The sequence below is a fragment of the Cajanus cajan genome, chromosome 5, assembly GCF_000230855.2.
Source record: "Cajanus cajan strain Asha chromosome 5, NIPB_CcT2T_4, whole genome shotgun sequence".
Taxonomy (NCBI): domain Eukaryota; kingdom Viridiplantae; phylum Streptophyta; class Magnoliopsida; order Fabales; family Fabaceae; genus Cajanus; species Cajanus cajan.
Window position 1 is genome coordinate 5,479,521 of NC_138521.1, and position 18,727 is coordinate 5,498,247.

Consider the following 18,727-nt stretch of genomic DNA (forward strand, 5'->3'; position numbering starts at 1 on the left):
GGACATAAAAGGAGAAACATAAAAGATAAAGACACATTTGAAAAAATCCCTCAAACATAGACATACAACAGAGACAAGATTGGGGGTTAATTAATCTCGGTATCCAACATACAATCTCACACCCAAAGTGAAGGTTCTCACTTTCCTTTTACCTTGGTAAGCAAAAGAAGACGGATGCATATATCCGAGGTGATTTCCTTCTTTTTTCTGTTCTTCAAGCTTTGAAGTGCATATGTAAAACAAAAGCATAAAATGGTATAATTAGAAAACTACTCATTTAAAAATCTTAACCTTTCTTTAATCTTCTAGTTAAAACACTTAACTTTAGTTACTAATTTTCTTCCATTTTAATTTAATTAATAAAAATATTTAAATAAAACCAAGAATAATACACCTTATATTATATTTCAAAACATACCAAATAGTTAAATAAATACCAAAAAACTCCTATTAATAAAAATAAAATATCAAAATTATTAATAAAATATTTAATTTTAAGAAAAATAGGATGTTACAAATCTTGTCTTACTATTGTACCAAGTATGATCATTACAATCTAACAACATGAAAAATAAGGGTAAACTTATGAAATAAAATAACATATCAACAAATTAACACAACTACGACTGAAAGCCTAACATCATACAACTTAAGCAACTTATGACAATAGGCGACTTGCAACATTAGACAACTTAAATCATCATCATATATATCATTATATATCAATATATAATGAACTATATTCAATCTTCATCAGGGCTACCAACAACTAGATCGAAGCTACCAAAAAACATGCATACATCAAGAAAAGAACAACAACTCAAGCATTCAACTTAACAACTCCAATTCTTCTCATCCCACGCCAGAATTTTTGCATGCAACTTCGAAATCTTCCAATTATAACAAGACACAACTCATGAATTGAAGAAAATGAGACAAGCAACATCAATACACTAGCCAAATCGTCGAATCTTTCCTTTTTCACCAAGAACAAAAAACACAAATGTTCCACCTTAAAAATTCAATTTCAATGTTTACCAAATCATGAATCAATTTGAGAAAACACCATACACGACTTTAGAAATCAAACAACAAGCTTCTTTTATCTCGAATCTTCCAAAGAAGAAGAAGAAAGGAAGAGAACCCAAAAAACCTAAAACTCTCATATGACGACTTCTCTCTAAGATTCACAACTTCTCAGCTTCTACCACACCAACTAGTAACCAGGGGAACAAAAGGGATCTTCTGATGAAATTGGATTGAAGATCAGACTCTATTAGTCCTGGAGCACTTATCTCTAATTTCTCTATAAGATTCTAGAATTATGAACATATGAAGTTTATTTCTTAGAATTTGCCTTATATAGCTTAACCCTCCACAAGCCAACTTTCATACACTTAAGTTATATCATTTATAACTTAAGCTTAGAGTTATTATCTAAATTCTAACTTTCGTCCCACAAGGTTAAAAACAACCAAACAACACAAAATATATATCTTAATTACATATATTACAAATGTACAAAATTAAGAAAAAAAATGGTGTTACAAATATCCTTATTAATTTAATATTCAACTTGTCTTATTTCATTTTTCATTAAAAATATTATGCGCATCTAAAAAAAATAATTGATTATACCAATTTTCATGATAAAATAATTTTGTTTGACTAAAATATTTTTATTCTATATAAATGATTAACTATATTGTACCATTACAATTAATATTTATTAATGTATTTATTTCTTAAAGATATTATTCAAAAAAAGTTAATAATTTATTGATATTTCAAAATGACAAATAATTTGAGACAAATATGTATATATGCATTAAAAAAATTGTCTTATACTGATTCAATACTTATTACTAAAAATTACTTTTACATATATTATAATGCAATATATGTTGGTATCTTATATTATTAATAAATGCGGGTATGAGTTGTAGTGACACATATATATGTTGTTGAATAACATTCAAAATTATCATTAAAATTATGTATAAATATATGTCAAATAAATTTATACATACACATATTATATTTGTAGTGTGTCATTATATGTAATATTTCTTGTAATGATAACTCTTTTAATATATATATATATATATATATATATATATATATATATATATATATATATGAGAGTTATAATTACACGGGTGTAATTTTTATTAAGTATTACACCGCTCAATAACTTTATATTAAAAGTGAATTTTGTAAATTCAACCGTTAGATTGAAAGTTTATATCACTTTATACGTGTATATCAAATTTTGTTAAAATTGAACAATAACTTGAAGGTAATCAAAGTGTTCATATTTTAGTATATTTTTAAATGAATATATTACGTCAATTTTGTTTTATAAAAATGAAGTATCAAATCATCTTGGATTAATATAAAATTTTGTATATATGATCTAAGAGATATGAACTTTCAATCTAACGGTTGGATTTACAAAATTCACATTTAATATAAAGTTATTGAGCGGTGTAATACTTAGTAAAAGTTACACCGGTGTTATTATAACTTTCATCTATATATATGTATATATATATATATATATATATATATATATATATATAAGAGTTTCGTTTACTCTAAGAATAGATCTACCTATATTTACTCCATTCAATATAACTCATGTTTTATATCAAATTTAAATGATCAAACTGTTGAATTTAAAATTTTTAATAAATATATCAAGTCTGCAAATTTATAAAAAATTTGAAAACCATTTGATACTTCATTTCATTAATTCAAATCAACGTATAAAATGATTTTATAATTATCTGTCAATTTGAATTAATGAAATGAAATATAAATAATTTTCAATTTTTTTTAATTTATAGATTTTATTTATGTATTAATAATTTTAAATTCAACGATTGGAACGTTAAAGTTTGATGTCAAATATAAGTTATTAAGTGGAGTAAATCTAACTAGACTAATTCCTAGAGTAAATGAATCTTTCCTCATATATATATATATATATATATATAGAGGAGGGTTCAAACGACACCGGTGTAACTTTTACTAAGTGTTACACCGCTTAATAACTTTATATTAAATGTGAATTTTGAAAATCCAACCGTTAGATTGAAAGTTCATATCTTTTAGATCATATATGTCAAATTTTATATTAATCTAAGATGATTTGATACTTCATTTTCATATAAAAAAATTGACGTAATATATACATTTCAAAATATACTAAAATATGAACACTTTGATTACCTTCAAGTTGTTGTTCAATTTTAACAAAATTTAACATATATGATCTAATATATATGAACTTTCAATCTAACGGTTGGATTTTCAAAATTCACATTTAATATAAAGTTATTGAGCGGTGTAACACTTAGTAAAAGTTACACCGGTGTCGTTTGAACCCTCCTCATATATATATATATATATATATATATATATATATTTATAAAATTTGAATAGATACGGAATGAAAGTACAACATTTCCTAAGATACCGATGACATTTGTAACAATACAGAACCATATTTTGTGCGTGCCAGTGGCAGTGGCACTGAACTAGTTAGGTGTTAATTTGAGTACGATATATATCAGAATTGAAGAAGCATTAGTAAAGAAGATCAATGGGTAGACGTCCCTGCTGTCCCAAAGAGATAAACAAAGGTGCATGGTCTCGTGAAGAAGATCAAACCCTCTCCAAATATGTTGCCATTCATGGAGAAGGCAAATGGCAGAAGGTTGCACAAAATGCAGGTTTAAAATATTTTCATTTTCTCTATTATAATTACATGCATTAATTCATGTCCCACTCATATGTATACACACATTAATTTAGTGTAAGTACAAGAGTCTAGGAGGCACTTGAGTTGAGTGGGTGGAAATTTCTTGGTGAATGAATTTCCTTCATTCTTTTTTGTATTGGAGCGTGTTCCCTTTTCCTTCATTTCTATACCATTTCAGTTTCATTATTATTGTTTCTTAACTAGGCTTTGGCTTTTTTGTTTGTGTACAATAATTAATGTCTCTAGGTTTAAAGCGATGTGGAAAAAGTTGCAGACAAAGATGGTTGAATTATCTCAAGCCTGGTATAAAAAGAGGTGACATCTCCGTGGATGAAGAGGATTTGATTATAAGACTTCATCCTCTTCTTGGTAACAGGTAATAATTTTTATGTCTTCATTTCACTTTTCAACTTTTACATATATAATATTCTACTCAACAAATTATCCTAGTTCAAAAGACTTCCTGTGAGAGAGAGTAATTAAGATGAGAAGAGATGTGTCTTTGATCTTTTAGTAAAAAAAAAAATTACGATAGAAGTAATCAAACTTAATCTTTATGTATTTATCCTAACCCCTCAATTAGTAGGTCAGTCCTAATGGTTAAAAAAAAAAAAAAAAAGAGACAGGTGTGATATAAAAATAAGTGTATATAAAGTATTTTAGAAATTTTAATTGGAAGCATTACTATGTATAAACCATAGTATGTATGACTTGTGGTCAACAGTTAAGATTATGTATGATTTATGATGTTTATATAGATGGGCATTGATAGCAAAGAGGCTACCTGGACGAACAGACAATGAAATCAAGAACTATTGGAACACTAATCTGTCAAAGAAGTTACAGAAGCAGCCAACATCATCATATGTTTCATCTCTTCAGCGCAAACATCATGAAGAAGAGACCAAACAAGTGCACGTGGCACCCGAAGCTCCACGTCCTAGGAGAGTTAAGGCAGTTCAACATAGTAAAATGTTGGATAATGGAGTGTGTGAGAATTGTACTCCCTCAAATAAAGTAGAGGGTAGTAGTGATGAAGCTTCTTTTACTGATTTCCTCATTGATATTGATCAAAGCCATTTGTTGAATATTGGTGATGATTCCAACTCAAAGGTGCTGCCACAAATGGAAGAAGAAGACCATAACAACATTAACAATGTAGGCTTAACCAACAGTCCTAGCTCATCACCACCTTCTGATCATTGTCACCATCTCTTGCCAGAGAAATTTGACTCTCTGGAAACCCTTTTGGATGTGGAGCTTAAGAGGATGGCTTCCTTTCTGGGACTTGAAAATGATTGATCAATCAAGGGGTTTTCTTTATTGCAGTAAGATGAAAAAGGTCGAGGGCTTAGGGAGTGTTATATTTATATAAATTCCATCTATATATGGAAAGCCTAACTAAGCATCTAGCTAGCTAGATTTATAAATCCAGGGTTTCTTCTATGTTTCTCTCTCTCTTTTTTCTTTTTCTTTTTCCCTCTCACGTACCAATCCTTATGTTCATCCAAAATCAATAACATTATTTCAGCCAGATAGTGCAATCTACTTTTAACAAAAATGTTGGATTCTTTACTACAATTTCCGTTTAGCAATTACTTTTGCTTCCCTTTGATGTGTCACGTTCGGGTCTATCATTGTATTTGAGTGTTATTTTTGTTGCATAAAATTTAGGGAGATCGAAAGAATGAGAATGACGCCATAGACTAAGGTATAGGAAAAACTTTTGAGTTTAAAATATATACTTAAAAAAAACTTATATCTATCTTTTATATTTGAGTATAAATGTATGCTTATATATATAAGAAAAAAAAAATCATGCACATGTGCAACAACCAGAGGGTGTAACCACTACACATCATCAACTCATGCATCCAGCTCCAGGACCTTCACACATCCATCATCATCATCATCAGTATATATACATATGTTCTATTCCGAATGAGAATAGTCTAATGTTTAATTCAATAACTAATAAAACAAAGTCTGTTATATTAATTGAGGCCATAGATTTATTTTCAAGGAAAAGTACCATTTGTACTTATAATATTATGATCACTAACACAGTTGTAAGTGCACCAGAATTGGGAGTACTCACAGTCACAGTGTTCTCTTTTATCTATGGCCAAAATTAATGTGCAACATATAATTGAAGAAGAGTTTTGAATCTGCAACAACATTAGTACTAATGCACCTGTTTCCTACACTTCTCTCCTAACATTCTAATAGAATCAGAAAGTTTGTTGGTACAGTAGCTAGGTTAAAGGCTAGACAATAGTATTACTTACGTACCAGGTTCTATAATCTTAGTTGTGGCATAGCTGTGTGTAGTACTAATTAAATGTCATAAATATCAGCTATGGGGTCACTGAATTTCACCAATACGTCGCTACCAAAGCAATTTTCTAAAGCCATGATTGCTGTCATGGATCAGCTCAGTAACGATGCATGTGAAAGCAAATATAGCCAAAAGAGAAGATAGTTTTAATACTCATTGGTGCTCATTGATTAAAACAGTGTCCCTACCACTGCCTATGCAATTAATTAATAATTAGTTCTTTTGTTCTAATGCCATACCAGGCTTTACTTTCCAATCCATCTATTCTACGTACCATTAGAATTCAATTCCATTTGCATATACATCTCACACAATAAGGAAACATTTTCTTTCTCTCGTAATTACACTTTCACCAACCAATATAATTTCAATCGAGACCTTTAGGTTCGAGTATTTAATACTATTCAATTTTTTAAAAAAATTCATACTTTTTTTTCTTCCCATAATATTAGTGAGAGTATCTTACTATTTCATCGAAATTAGTACCCCTTGAAACTTGGATTATATTAAAATTGTCCTTATCAATATTGTTTTTTGTTTTTATCTAATCTAAAACTCAAATTTGAGACATTAAGAATCCGTGTGCTTAAACTTTGAAACAAATAATTTTATAAATATATAAAAAATATTCTTAATCTTTATAAAAATATAAACTATATTTGTATATTATTATTGTAACAACTTTTTTTTAATAAGTTAGCGAAATAATAATATATTTTCAAAATCTTGAACCAAAACCATAAATTTTTTTGTTAAAAGACTTTAAAATGCATTTAAAATATTATCTTTTGATATTTTTTTCTAAACAAAGTTTTTATAAGTGGTTTTTTTTTATAAAATTATTTGTTCATGAAAAATGAACCAACGGGCTTTTTATTTATTTTGAATCAAAGGGCTCTAAGTATATATACTAATTAAAAGAACTCTATCAAAAGATAGATCAATATATTAATGAGAACTGAATAGTTAATATATAAATTTTAGGGTCATCTCTTTAACGAGTGTTTCAAATATATTAGTTAAAGAAATATTAAATATATTCTATTACTACTCTTCCATTTTTATTTTAAATTTTAAATTTTCAGAATTTTATTTATCTATCATTTAAAAAGTTGAAGACAACACTAATTATTATTTTTTCAATTACTCATTTTTGTTCTTTATTATAAACAAAATAATTAATTTTACGTATATTAAGAAAGTTGTTATTTACATTAAATTTTACTATTTCTATAAGATTCTTCCTAAATTATTCTTATTATAAATGTTAAAAGAAGTAGTGTAATAAAAATTCATGCATTAAAAAATAAATATTTTAGAGAAAATATCATTAAATGATACAAAAATAATTAAATTTGCTTATATATATTTAAGAAAAAAAATGTATATTTTTTTTGTTTGTAATAGAGAACATAGGAAGTATACTTTTATCTTAACCTAATTTTAAATATTTTACATATTTATTAAGAAATGGAAAGAGAGATGTGAATAATAATAAATTACGGACAAATTAATCAATAAGATAAGTAAAATTAACATATAAATAAAATGGGAAGCATACTTTTCAAAAAAATAAGTGTTAAATGGCTACTATATTTTTAATACAATAAATGCTTACTTTTTAATTAAATTTATTTTCTTCATATATAAGTGTTTTTAAAGACATTAACATTTTACTTATTAATTAAAACTTATCCAATTTCTGGTGAAAGTTGTCTCAAATTCGAAGAGGAATAGAATGGGAAGATTTAATTCTAGTAAATTGGATAAGTTTAAAGCATTATAAGTTTCTCACTCTCTCTCTTCCGTAAAAGAATCATGTTTTTAAAATAATCGCTTTTTTTTTTTTTTTTTAGTTTTTCATTCATTTGTTTATGCTTTTATAAATAATCAAAAATTGAAAAGAGTACTTCTTTATAGTTATATTATTATTATTATAAAATATCTACTGACTTTATTAATAATTAATTTTTATTAAAAAATTTGACAGACAATCTTTAATGATGTCTCATTCCTTTTAAACTATATATATATTTTTTTATCTAAAGACTCGATTAAAATAAGAACCAAATTTAAATGACTTTTCATAACACTAGTTGTTTATTATTTCTCTTTTAAAATAAGTTTTTTAATTATAAATAAACATAAATTAACTTTTACTTTATTTTAAATTTCTTAAAAATAATCAATCAATTACTTTATGTAAGAACATTTATATTAATGTATATAACAAACTATCATGACATTATTGCATTAAGAAATGTTCTTCAGATAATTCAATTGAGAGGTTTCGTAAATCTTTTGGGGTTTGGACAAGATTTGAAATTCATAAAATTTAAAATATTTTGATTTAAAATCTTCTTCATTTGCTAAATTTTTTGTTTAGAGCCAACTTGATACTCTTAGGTTGATTATTGTTGCTGTTAAAATAAAGTTTCATTAGTAGAAGTCATGTCATATCCCACCAGCAATATTAGTTTTTGAGGGTCAACTTTGAAACATTGTGTAAATCATGTTTATGAACTAAAAAAAAAATTTCTTTGTTTGGTTAAAATTTTTTAAAAGTTCTTAAATTTTAAATTCTTAATTTGGATAATAAAATTTTAATTTTCACCATTTGTGTAACAATTCACTAGATCTTTACACTTTCAATTCAACACTTGAATAGACATGCAATTATATTTTCTCTCACTTGAATAGATTAATTTTCTTTCACTTGATTAAATCCCAAATTTTCTCTCACTTGATTAATCTAAGGGTTATATTTCCACCTTCTTACCTTCTCACAATAAAAACTTCTCACTTGATACGCTCCATATATATATATATATATATAAAGGAGGGGATCTATTTACTTAAGAGTAAGTATACCTAAATTTACTTCATTCAATAACTCACATTTTACATCAAATTTTAACGATTTAACCATTAAATTTAAAGTTTTTAATGATAAATCAAGTCTGCAAATTTAAAAATAATTTAATATTTTGTTTCATTAATTCAAATTAAATTTATCATATTTATTCATAAATTAAATTTGAAAATAATTTGATCTAACCGTTGGATTATTTTCAGGGATTTCTTTTCAATGAGAGATTTTTAATTATATTTTAGTTTCTTGTCTATTTCAACTTATATTTACGATATTTATTCATAAATTAAATTTTAATATTTAAAAATAAATGATCAATAATTAAAAATAATTTTATGTCACAATATAAATTATCTATCATAAATTTAAAATATAATTTATAATTTTAAAATTATTTATTTATAAAATTTTTTAATGAAATTTATATATATTTAAATATAGTATTTTTTTGCATATATAACTTTTATAAATTTTAGTTTTATATAATTAACATTAAATCTATGCACTTTATGTGTTAGAATAGTGGATTAAGCCTAACTCAACCCTACAAAACCAGTTTGTAAGGTGAGGGTTGCTTTCCACTTATATATTATTCAATTGCCTAATCTCTAGTCGATGTGGGACTTGGGTTTTTCCCAATATACCCCCTCACGTCCAGTATTATTGGGCTTGATACGTGGATAAATGGTGGGTGACCCTTTTTAATGATCTAGGATTGGTGGGACTTGGGTTTTTCCCAATATACCCCCTCACGTCCAGTATTATTGGGCTTGGTACGTGGATAAATGGTGGGTGACCCTTTTTAAGGGTCTAGGATTGGCGGGACTTGAATTTTTCCCAATACACCCCCTCATGCCTATGAGGCATGCATCAATGGTGGGTGGCCCATTTTTAAAGTGGATCTAAATGGCTCTGATAACATGTTAGAATAGTGGATTTAAGCCTAACTCAACCCTACAAAACCGGCTTATAAGGTGAGGGTTGTTTTCCACTTATATACTATTCAATTGCCTAATCTCTAGTCGATGTGGGACTTGGGTTTTTACCAATATTATGAGTTAAAATACTAGTTCAGTTCAAAATGAATTACAATCTTAAAATTTCCTATCAAGATGAGGAATTTTAAAATTTAAAGAATTTAAAATATTTAAAATTTAAATAATTTTGATTTAAAATTTTTAAAGTATTTTGTTTAAATAAATAAATTTAAATGTTTTAAAGTTGAAATTTTTAGTTTGGAGAAAATAATTTATTTTTCACACATGCTAAATTATATATATTGTTTTTGGTAGATTTAAGTTACTTATTTTAAATTTTAATACAATTTATTTAAAGAAAATAATTTTATGATATTAGCGTGAAATAAATAACCTCTTTTCATTCTATATTTCGTAAATATTTGATTTATATTTTGATGTTTTTTCTTCTTCAAATGATAAAGAAGGAAAATTTGAATGGAGCAAAGTAAGGAGAATAAAAAGCACAACTCAAAGTGTATGAGAATAGAACAAGTGAAAGTATTGAGTCTTTCTCTTCATATTGGATATTGAGATTTGAGCCCACATGTAAAAAAGTTCTGAGAAGCACGCTTTGGACCACCTTACTGGTTACTTTGAAGTTTTAAATACTCATATTTATTTTATCTCTACTTTCTATATATAGATTCATTGAAGTTTTAAATACTCATATTTATACTCGTTACTTTGTATTTTACTGATTTACTTAAATATAAAATTCAGAAATCAATAAAATGTAAATTTAAGAAATTACTACAACTTAAAGAGAGATTTTTAAATCAATCAGTTATTAGGAACAAAAATAATTATTTAGTGTAATTATTTTAACTTTAATGTTTTAAGTTTTAAATAAAGAAGATTTAATCTAGAAAAAATTCCATTAACCCCTACTTGAAGTTTTTCTCAATAACGTCATACATGTATCTCTTCTCAAATTTTTAAGTGAGTATTAATTTTCTTATTTATTTATTTAAGTGACACATACAACTACTTATATAAGATAATATTGTTTATATACTATTAAGAGAAAATAATTTATTAATACAAATATTAATAATTAAATGAGATTTGATCTCTTATTTCATTATTTCAACTTTTTTGAAATTTATTTTAAATATCATGCACACTGTGATTTAAAAAAATATATTAAATTTAAGTAATAATTTTAAAAATGAATTGAAGAAAATCTTATTTTCAAAATTGAAGATCAATGAAAGTTTTCATCAAAATGACATAGTATTGGATGTAATTTAGAAATAAATGATAGATACATATATATGATTTGCAGAACATAATTTAACTTTTTCCCCCTTATTTAATTAATAACGTTATTTTCAAAGAGATGAGTGATTTTTAAAAATTAAAGAAAAGATGTGTTATTCTTAAATTTGAACGTCATGTGTTGGTATTTTTCAAGATAAGTAACAAAAAACACATTTACGCTAATTAGTTTATAATTTATAATAACCTAAACATATAATTATATATAGGTAATATAAGTCATACCTCACACACTTTGATTTATATTTATCTTATTTATATTTTGAAAACACCCATATAATAATGAAAATATTATATAGTGCATTGTTGTGTGTATTGATGCGATTAGGATTGGTTGCATTTGAAAAATAATTGGCTTAAATTTTATTTAATAATTTCAGACGTGGGAAACTCCGTCAGAAATTTCAGATGGATTTTAATCCGTGGGAAACTTCGTCAAAAATTTTAGACGGATTTAAATCCGTGGGAAATTCCGTCGTAAATTTCAGACGGATATAAATCCGTGGAAAATTCCGTCAGAAATTTCCTGTAACAGCCCAATTTTCAATGGGCCGTAGGCCCAATTCGTTGCCCAGAACGGGCTGTTTCAAAAGTGAAACGGGCCGTTCTGGAATAAGTTAAAGGCCCAAAATTTGAGAATCAGAATGGGCCGTTCTGGAGGGAGAACGGGCCGTTCCGGTTTGGAGAACGGGCCGTTCCAGAGGGAGAACGGGTCGTTCTGGTTTGGAGAACGGGTCGTTCCGGAGGGAGAACGGGCCGTTCTGCTGGGATTGGGAACGGGCCGTTCTGGTTTTGGAACGGGCCGTTCCAGTTCAAAAATTTGCATAAGTTTGAAGGGCCCAGAACGGGCCGTTCCGATTTTGGAACGGGCCGTAGTAGTAGGTGGGCGAAAAATCCTATAAATAGGTCTCAAATCCTCTCATTTCTACACACCTCTCATTCTCACTCTCTCTTCTCTTCTGTTCTCTCTTTCGTTCCTCTTCTTCTCTCTGAAGACCAAGAGGAACTCAGAGGATGAGGTTCTGTCCCAGATTTAGTTCCGATCCTTGTTTAAGGAAAAAGAGGAGGAGGTTCTGCCCGAGTTCCTATTTATCCAGGTACAGGGAAAAAGGAGATTATTTATATGTAGAGTTACATGATGGAATTGGGTAGAGGAAGAGCCCTTAGGGTTATGAATAATTTTATAATTATTTCTGTTTGGAGAATTAATTATCTTATGTGATTCTATATATATTTAGGATTACGAATATATGTTTAACTTGTAAAAATAATGCTCTGGGAGAGAGAACGAAATTATAGAAAAGTGTCTGTAAGTTAGGTTGTGAAAAATTGGATGATTTCTGTTTGAGAAATTGAGGATCCCATTAGATTCTGTATGTGTTGAGGATTATAGATATGCTAATAATTTGTAAGAATGATGATCTGAGAGGGAGAACGAAATTGTAGAAAAGTGTCTGTGAGTTAGGTTTTGGAACAATTGGGGATTTTACTGTTTACGTTAAAATTATATTAAATTGATAATTCTGTTGTTTGTTATATTAGTTTATGAATGTTATTGTTATATTATTTGATGATCTAGATGATGAATTACTTGAGGGGTATCTGAATCACCATTTTGTGTGGATTGTGTGTGTATTGTGGAATTGAGATGTGGATGTGGATGTGGATGTGGATGTGGATGTGGATGTGGATGTGGATGTGGATGTGGATGTGGATGTGAATGAGATGTGATTGTGGTTCTTCACACCTATGACCAGGGGTGAGCACGGCCCGAGATTGTTACATGAGTATCGTGACCTTGGTTAACATGTCAGGGGTGAGCACGGCCCTAGGTTAGGGATAACGTGACCTTGGCACAGTGTTATATCAGGGGTGAGCACGGCTCTGGATTGTTACATGAGTATCGTGACCTTGGTTAACATGTCAGGGGTGAGCACGGCCCTGGAATAGGGATAACGTGACCTTGGCACAGTGTTATATCAGGGGTGAGCACGACTCTGGATTGTTACGTGGGTATCGTGACCTTGGTTAACATGTCAAGGGTGAGCACGGCCCTGGGATAGGGATAACGTGACCTTGGCACAGTGTTATATTAGGGGTGAGCACGACCTGAGATTGTTAAATGGGTAGCGTGACCTTGGCATAGTGTGAAGTGCAAGATTTGTGATGATTGGTGTGATTGAGAATTATGACGTGATGACGATGTATGATTGATTAAAATATGATATGTTGAAATATTTATGAATATTAAGTTATAATGAGATAATATGTTGTGTTTTCTTATGTGCTATATATATAGATGTTTTCTTTTCTCACCGTGCGATTTGTGGATATTTTAGGTGAGGAAGATCCGGCTACGAGTGACATCTAGAATGCTAACGGTTGAGTTGTGGTTATGCTCTGATATTGTGACATCGGGGCAGAGGATTTTCTTTAGGACATAGATTGTTATATGGAATTAGAATTGTAAATATTATTTTTGAAAATCATTTGTAAACTCTCACGTTTCATTTTTATCGTTGTGGTTATTGAAGAACAATTTTGAAGATTCTCATGTGAACCCTTTTACCGAAATTGAAAATTGTTTTTGTTAAGTTTTCATTATTACAATATATGTGTTGGGGTAGTATGGGTGTCACATTTCCCACGGATTTAAATCCGTCGGAAATTCCGTCGGAAATTTTCCACGGATCTAAATCCGTGGGAAATTTTCGACGGATTTTGGTCTGTGGGAAATAATCCGTGGGAAATTTGACTTTTTCTTATAGTGGAGAGAATACAAGTGAGAGAAATCTTGTAATTACAGATCCCTCGAAGATCTTCTATTCCTTTTGTGTAAAATCTTTAGTTATAATAAGTAACTGAGTCTCTATTGTTAGAGGTTGATGTAGTTGTCACAACTCATGTAATTCCTTTTTCTCGTTCAATAAAGATTTTATTTAATTAAATTTTGGGATTTTCTCTTAATACTTGTTGTCATTGGATCATCTACTACATGTTTTTTATAATTTTATCTGAGATTGGAAAACCTTTTAAAATTACAATCTAGACAAAAATGCTAATTATGCTTATTACTAGAAATAAGGCAAGTCTTATTAGTCAATTTGCTTAACAAACTTTCTAAGAAATTGAGATTTTTCTAAAGAAACTGATAATTTCTTGTCTAAATAATTAGGATTTATGTAAATTTGAGGGCTATCGAATATTTAACTAATTAATTTATGAAATTGAATGAGAATTTGAAAGGATTTACATGAAAAAAGTTAGAAAAATAATCCATGTTGGTGTTTATTAATTAAATTTCAATTATTATTTTAAATTTTTTTTTTTACTAAATTTTTATGCAATTCTTTAAAAAAATTAATTTCTTGAGATCTCATAATTAGTACTAAAATTAGATTAAAGAATCATAATAATTTGATACTTAAATTTTTGTCATTTACTACTTGACATAGTTGATACACTGCTGAAAAATTTAACACTTAACACATTTAACCCCTTGGAGGCAAGACCAAACACAATTCGTGAGAACCATCGACCCCAATTAACTATATATTTTGCGGTCTCCCGAACCTCATCAAACCCTTATTTATTTTTTAATTTTTAATTTTGTCTAAATGAAAGGCTTTGGAGGGAACCCTAATTTTACGAATTACTCCACCATGCAACATGGAAGAGAGGCATGAAGGTGGTGAAGTGTTTGTTGGAATGCTCCAACGTGAAGGGCGTGAGGAGGGACAAGAGAGGAATGTCATTTTCTATCACAGTGAAGTGTTTCGACCCTACACGCGCACGCGCTTGCTGCACTAGGGTTGACCACATGCACATTGTTAAAAGGTGTTTGGGGGAAGGGAAGGGGAGGGTGTAAACAGAAGGGACTAGAATGGGTGGACTCAGCCCTCTGCATTAGGGTATGGCGGAGGATGCTGGTTCAGCAAGTGGTTGGATCAACACAATGTCCATGGCAATGGCTGTTACACTGAGGACACTGTATTTTGTCTTCTTTTTAACATTATTTACACCAAGAAAAATAACTGATATTAAGAGCCCATATATTCTATTTTTGTTTGAATTTTATAAAAAGAATGGGGGAAAAAAGTTGTAATAATAGGTTGTCACAATTTCACTAACCATTTAATAAACGAAGAACTGATATTTATAATGAGGAATAAAAAAATGTAATATTGTTTTTTTTATTAGGAGCTTGTAAAATTGAGGAAAAGAAAATATATAGACAATATTAATCCAACAATACAAATATCGCAACTCATTTGATTTCCAAAAGAGCAAAGAGTTAATCAATAAGCCATCATTATCTATGCTAATTTCTTAAGACGATAAATAAAAAAATGATATTAATAATTAGAGACAGTTGATATTTTAACTCAATTGATTAGAGTGAGTAAGTTATTATAAACCTTCTTAGTATCATGTTTGATTCCTATAAATAGGTAAAAAAAAAAAATAGTGATAGGAGATTGACGATCGAGCTGTAATATATCTCAGCTAAGTCTTAAACGGGGTACATTTAACAGGTTGTTGCAATTCAATTAATCTGTTTTATTAACTTCAATCGATTTCAAAAAGATTTAAAGGCTAAACTATAATAAAAAGTAAATAAGTAAAAATATATACAAGATAATTTAAATAATTAAATAAAAAATCGAAGAATAAAAGAAAATTAACTTGTCTTAACGACATAACAAGATACAATGACTAATTGATTGGTTAAGTACATTGTGTCCAACACATTCACGAATTCTAACTCCAGTCTCAAAGCAATTTATATTACACCTTTTTACAAAGATATTTTCACTAAAATAACTTAAACTTAGTATTTATTGTTAAGCAAATCTTAGTAGTGCTTGGTCCAACCTTTTTCAACTTCTATGTAAAAGAAGAAAATTTTCTAATTAGCTGTTATAATAAAATTCCATGTTATAAGTTTTTGTTCATTTATTTCACGAGTAAAATAGTTTTATTGAAATTTTGTAGCCTAACTTAGCACAAGGGGTGTGCCAAAAAGTCAGCCATGATAGAGATACAATTGAAGCTTGTTCATTAAAAAATTACTTTATTCTTAAGAACTTCTTTAACTATTATAATATCAATCATCTTTTTGAGATAAAGAAACAACCAGAAGAAAGAAACCAAATCAAACGCTACCATACTTTTAAATGCTTCAAATACTTAAGGTCTAAAATAAGAGTACTCTAACATGGGTATTGGTTTGATATCCAATATGAACCGATTAGGCCATTTCCTTCTTTTATCATTTTATTTCTTTACCAAAAGAAATGTTAAATTATTTTTAATTGTCTTAAAATCCAAACAAATTTAGGTTTTATAAATTCAATCTCACTTTTTATTTTCAAAATTTCAATATTTGATGCCCAACCAACTTTCAGGAGCGTGGGAAAGTTAGATGGAAAGTAGCTAGATAGTGATGTCTATGAATGGCAGATGGGTGTACATAATATTTAATTTATATATGAAATTCCTTTTATTTTGTATTTCAAATAATCTCAGTCACTAAAACGTTGGCAAAATGTGGCCCCCTACAGATTTGAAACCTATAAATCTTTCATATTCAATGGAAATGCTTTATCTAGCAAATTATTGGTGGTGGAGACCCAGTTAGTTTTCCTTTTGTGTCTTCCCTAATAAGAACAATGTATTTATGCATATTATATATAGACCAAACGTGACTACGCATTGCCAACATTTAGCATCTCACTGGCTCTCGTGATCAACCACACTTACATAGTCACATTTACTAGTACGTGCACAAAGAGATGGGAAGGAGCCCTTGTTGTTCTAAGGAAGGCTTGAACAAAGGAGCATGGACAGCTTTGGAAGACAAAATTCTCACAGAATACATTAACACTCATGGAGAAGGAAAATGGAGACACCTGCCCAAAAGAGCAGGTGAATTGAAATTCATTGCATTCACTTACACATTTGCATTGATCAGTTGATTTTGTTGGATAAAGATTTTTTTGAGTTTTTTTTTAAAAAAAGAAAGAAAAAAAAAACTATTTTTGGTGGAGAAGATCACAAAAATATTTCTAACTTATATCCACTTAGACTTATAATGATTTTCTAATACAATGGTTTCTTAATGCAGGTCTTAAGAGATGTGGGAAGAGTTGTAGGCTAAGATGGTTGAATTATCTAAGACCTGGCATTAAAAGAGGCAACATTACTAATGATGAAGAGGAGCTTATAATCAGGCTTCACAATCTTCTTGGAAACAGGTATGTATATCAAAATCTTTATATTTCAGCATTGTTAATTTATAGAGTTATTATATTTTTATTATATATAGTTTCTTACATTTCCTTTTTCTTCTCTCTCCCAATTATAAAAACATGAATACAGGAATAGAATGTATGTTACTTATATTGTATTAATTTGAAAGTGATACCAAATCATTATAGGTACTATACATAGAATATAACAAAAGTACGTGTATGAATTTTAGGTGGTCCTTGATTGCTGGACGGCTTCCAGGACGAACAGACAATGAAATCAAGAATTATTGGAACACCAATATCGGAAGGAAGCTTCAAAATGGTGTTGCACGAAGCACTTTGAACACAGTTCAACAAGATCGAAATCTCAAAAACAAAGAGTGGCATCACTATCCCAATTACTCACCAGATCATAAGGTTTCGTGTCTTGTTCAGACTAAGGCAACAAGGTGGACTAAGGACATTACTCCACAAAATGAAGGGATCAAGAACAATGTTATTGGTGATAACAAAATTGTGTCTCCTTCTTCAGAGAATAACAAGGATCCAGTGTTGGATTTCATGGCAGACCTTGAGATGGATGGCAATTTCTTCTCGGAGTTACTGAAGATGGATTTGCCAGAATCATCTTGTCATAATGAAAATAAGATAGTTGAAGACAATGGTAACCCTAGCACAGTTGACAAGCGATATTTGTCTCCAAAATCATCCAGTGATACCACCCAATTCCCTTGGGGTGATTCATTGTATGATACAAATTTTGATTTTCTGCCAGTCACAACTTTCATGGAGTCCGGATTTGATTGGCTCTGAAGTAATGAAAAAGTAAGAAAGCTAGAGTTCAGCGTGACGTACATGTTTGGATTAATTACTTTTTTAATGTACTCTTAATTAGAAAATGTTTTTGGCTGAAAAGGTTTATTTTTATTGTAAAATAGACTAATGTTGCATGCATATAATAATGTTTTTTATCATTACCATTCATTTGATTGATGAAACTCAAGCTGTTATCAAGTGCCATTTTTTTTTTAATTTTACTTAGATTTTCTTTTATTCACATTAATTACCACACGATTTCAAACTTAAGATCTTTTATATATACATGTATGCAATTTATTATTGCTAAATCAATTCTAATAATTCAAAAATATTTGATTTAGTTTCAATACTTAAGTCATTTTAATTGTGTTTTAAATCTTA

General features: G+C 28.8%; 2 protein-coding genes across 2 annotated transcripts; both read left to right on the plus strand.

Moving 5' to 3' along the window:
* The first annotated feature begins 3,472 nt into the window (after positions 1–3,472).
* Positions 3,473–5,389, plus strand: LOC109802394 (transcription factor MYB1). The gene is made up of 3 exons (XM_020363749.3): positions 3,473–3,737; positions 4,013–4,142; positions 4,525–5,389. The coding sequence occupies exons 1-3, from the start codon at positions 3,608–3,610 to the stop codon at positions 5,066–5,068; spliced, it is 804 nt and encodes a 267-aa protein (XP_020219338.1). The 5' UTR covers positions 3,473–3,607; the 3' UTR covers positions 5,069–5,389.
* An 11,514-nt stretch (positions 5,390–16,903) lies between these two features.
* On the plus strand, positions 16,904–18,377 carry LOC109802474 (transcription factor MYB1). The gene is made up of 3 exons (XM_020363859.3): positions 16,904–17,201; positions 17,401–17,530; positions 17,758–18,377. Exons 1-3 carry the CDS (start codon positions 17,069–17,071, stop codon positions 18,338–18,340), a joined length of 846 nt encoding a protein of 281 aa, XP_020219448.1. The 5' UTR covers positions 16,904–17,068; the 3' UTR covers positions 18,341–18,377.
* Positions 18,378–18,727: the final 350 nt, after the last annotated feature.

What these genes read in the sequence shown, in the direction of transcription:
- LOC109802474 (XM_020363859.3), top strand. Translation starts at nt 17,069, where the DNA reads ATGGGAAGGAGCCCTTGTTGTTCTAAGGAAGGCTTGAACAAAGGAGCA. An exon ending in ACACCTGCCCAAAAGAGCAG is followed by an intron (nt 17,202 to 17,400) that starts GTGAATTGAAAT and finishes TTCTTAATGCAG; the next exon opens with GTCTTAAGAGATGTGGGAAG. An exon ending in CACAATCTTCTTGGAAACAG is followed by an intron (nt 17,531 to 17,757) that starts GTATGTATATCA and finishes TATGAATTTTAG; the next exon opens with GTGGTCCTTGATTGCTGGAC.
- LOC109802394 (XM_020363749.3), top strand. Translation starts at nt 3,608, where the DNA reads ATGGGTAGACGTCCCTGCTGTCCCAAAGAGATAAACAAAGGTGCATGG. An exon ending in GAAGGTTGCACAAAATGCAG is followed by an intron (nt 3,738 to 4,012) that starts GTTTAAAATATT and finishes TAATGTCTCTAG; the next exon opens with GTTTAAAGCGATGTGGAAAA. An exon ending in CATCCTCTTCTTGGTAACAG is followed by an intron (nt 4,143 to 4,524) that starts GTAATAATTTTT and finishes ATGTTTATATAG; the next exon opens with ATGGGCATTGATAGCAAAGA.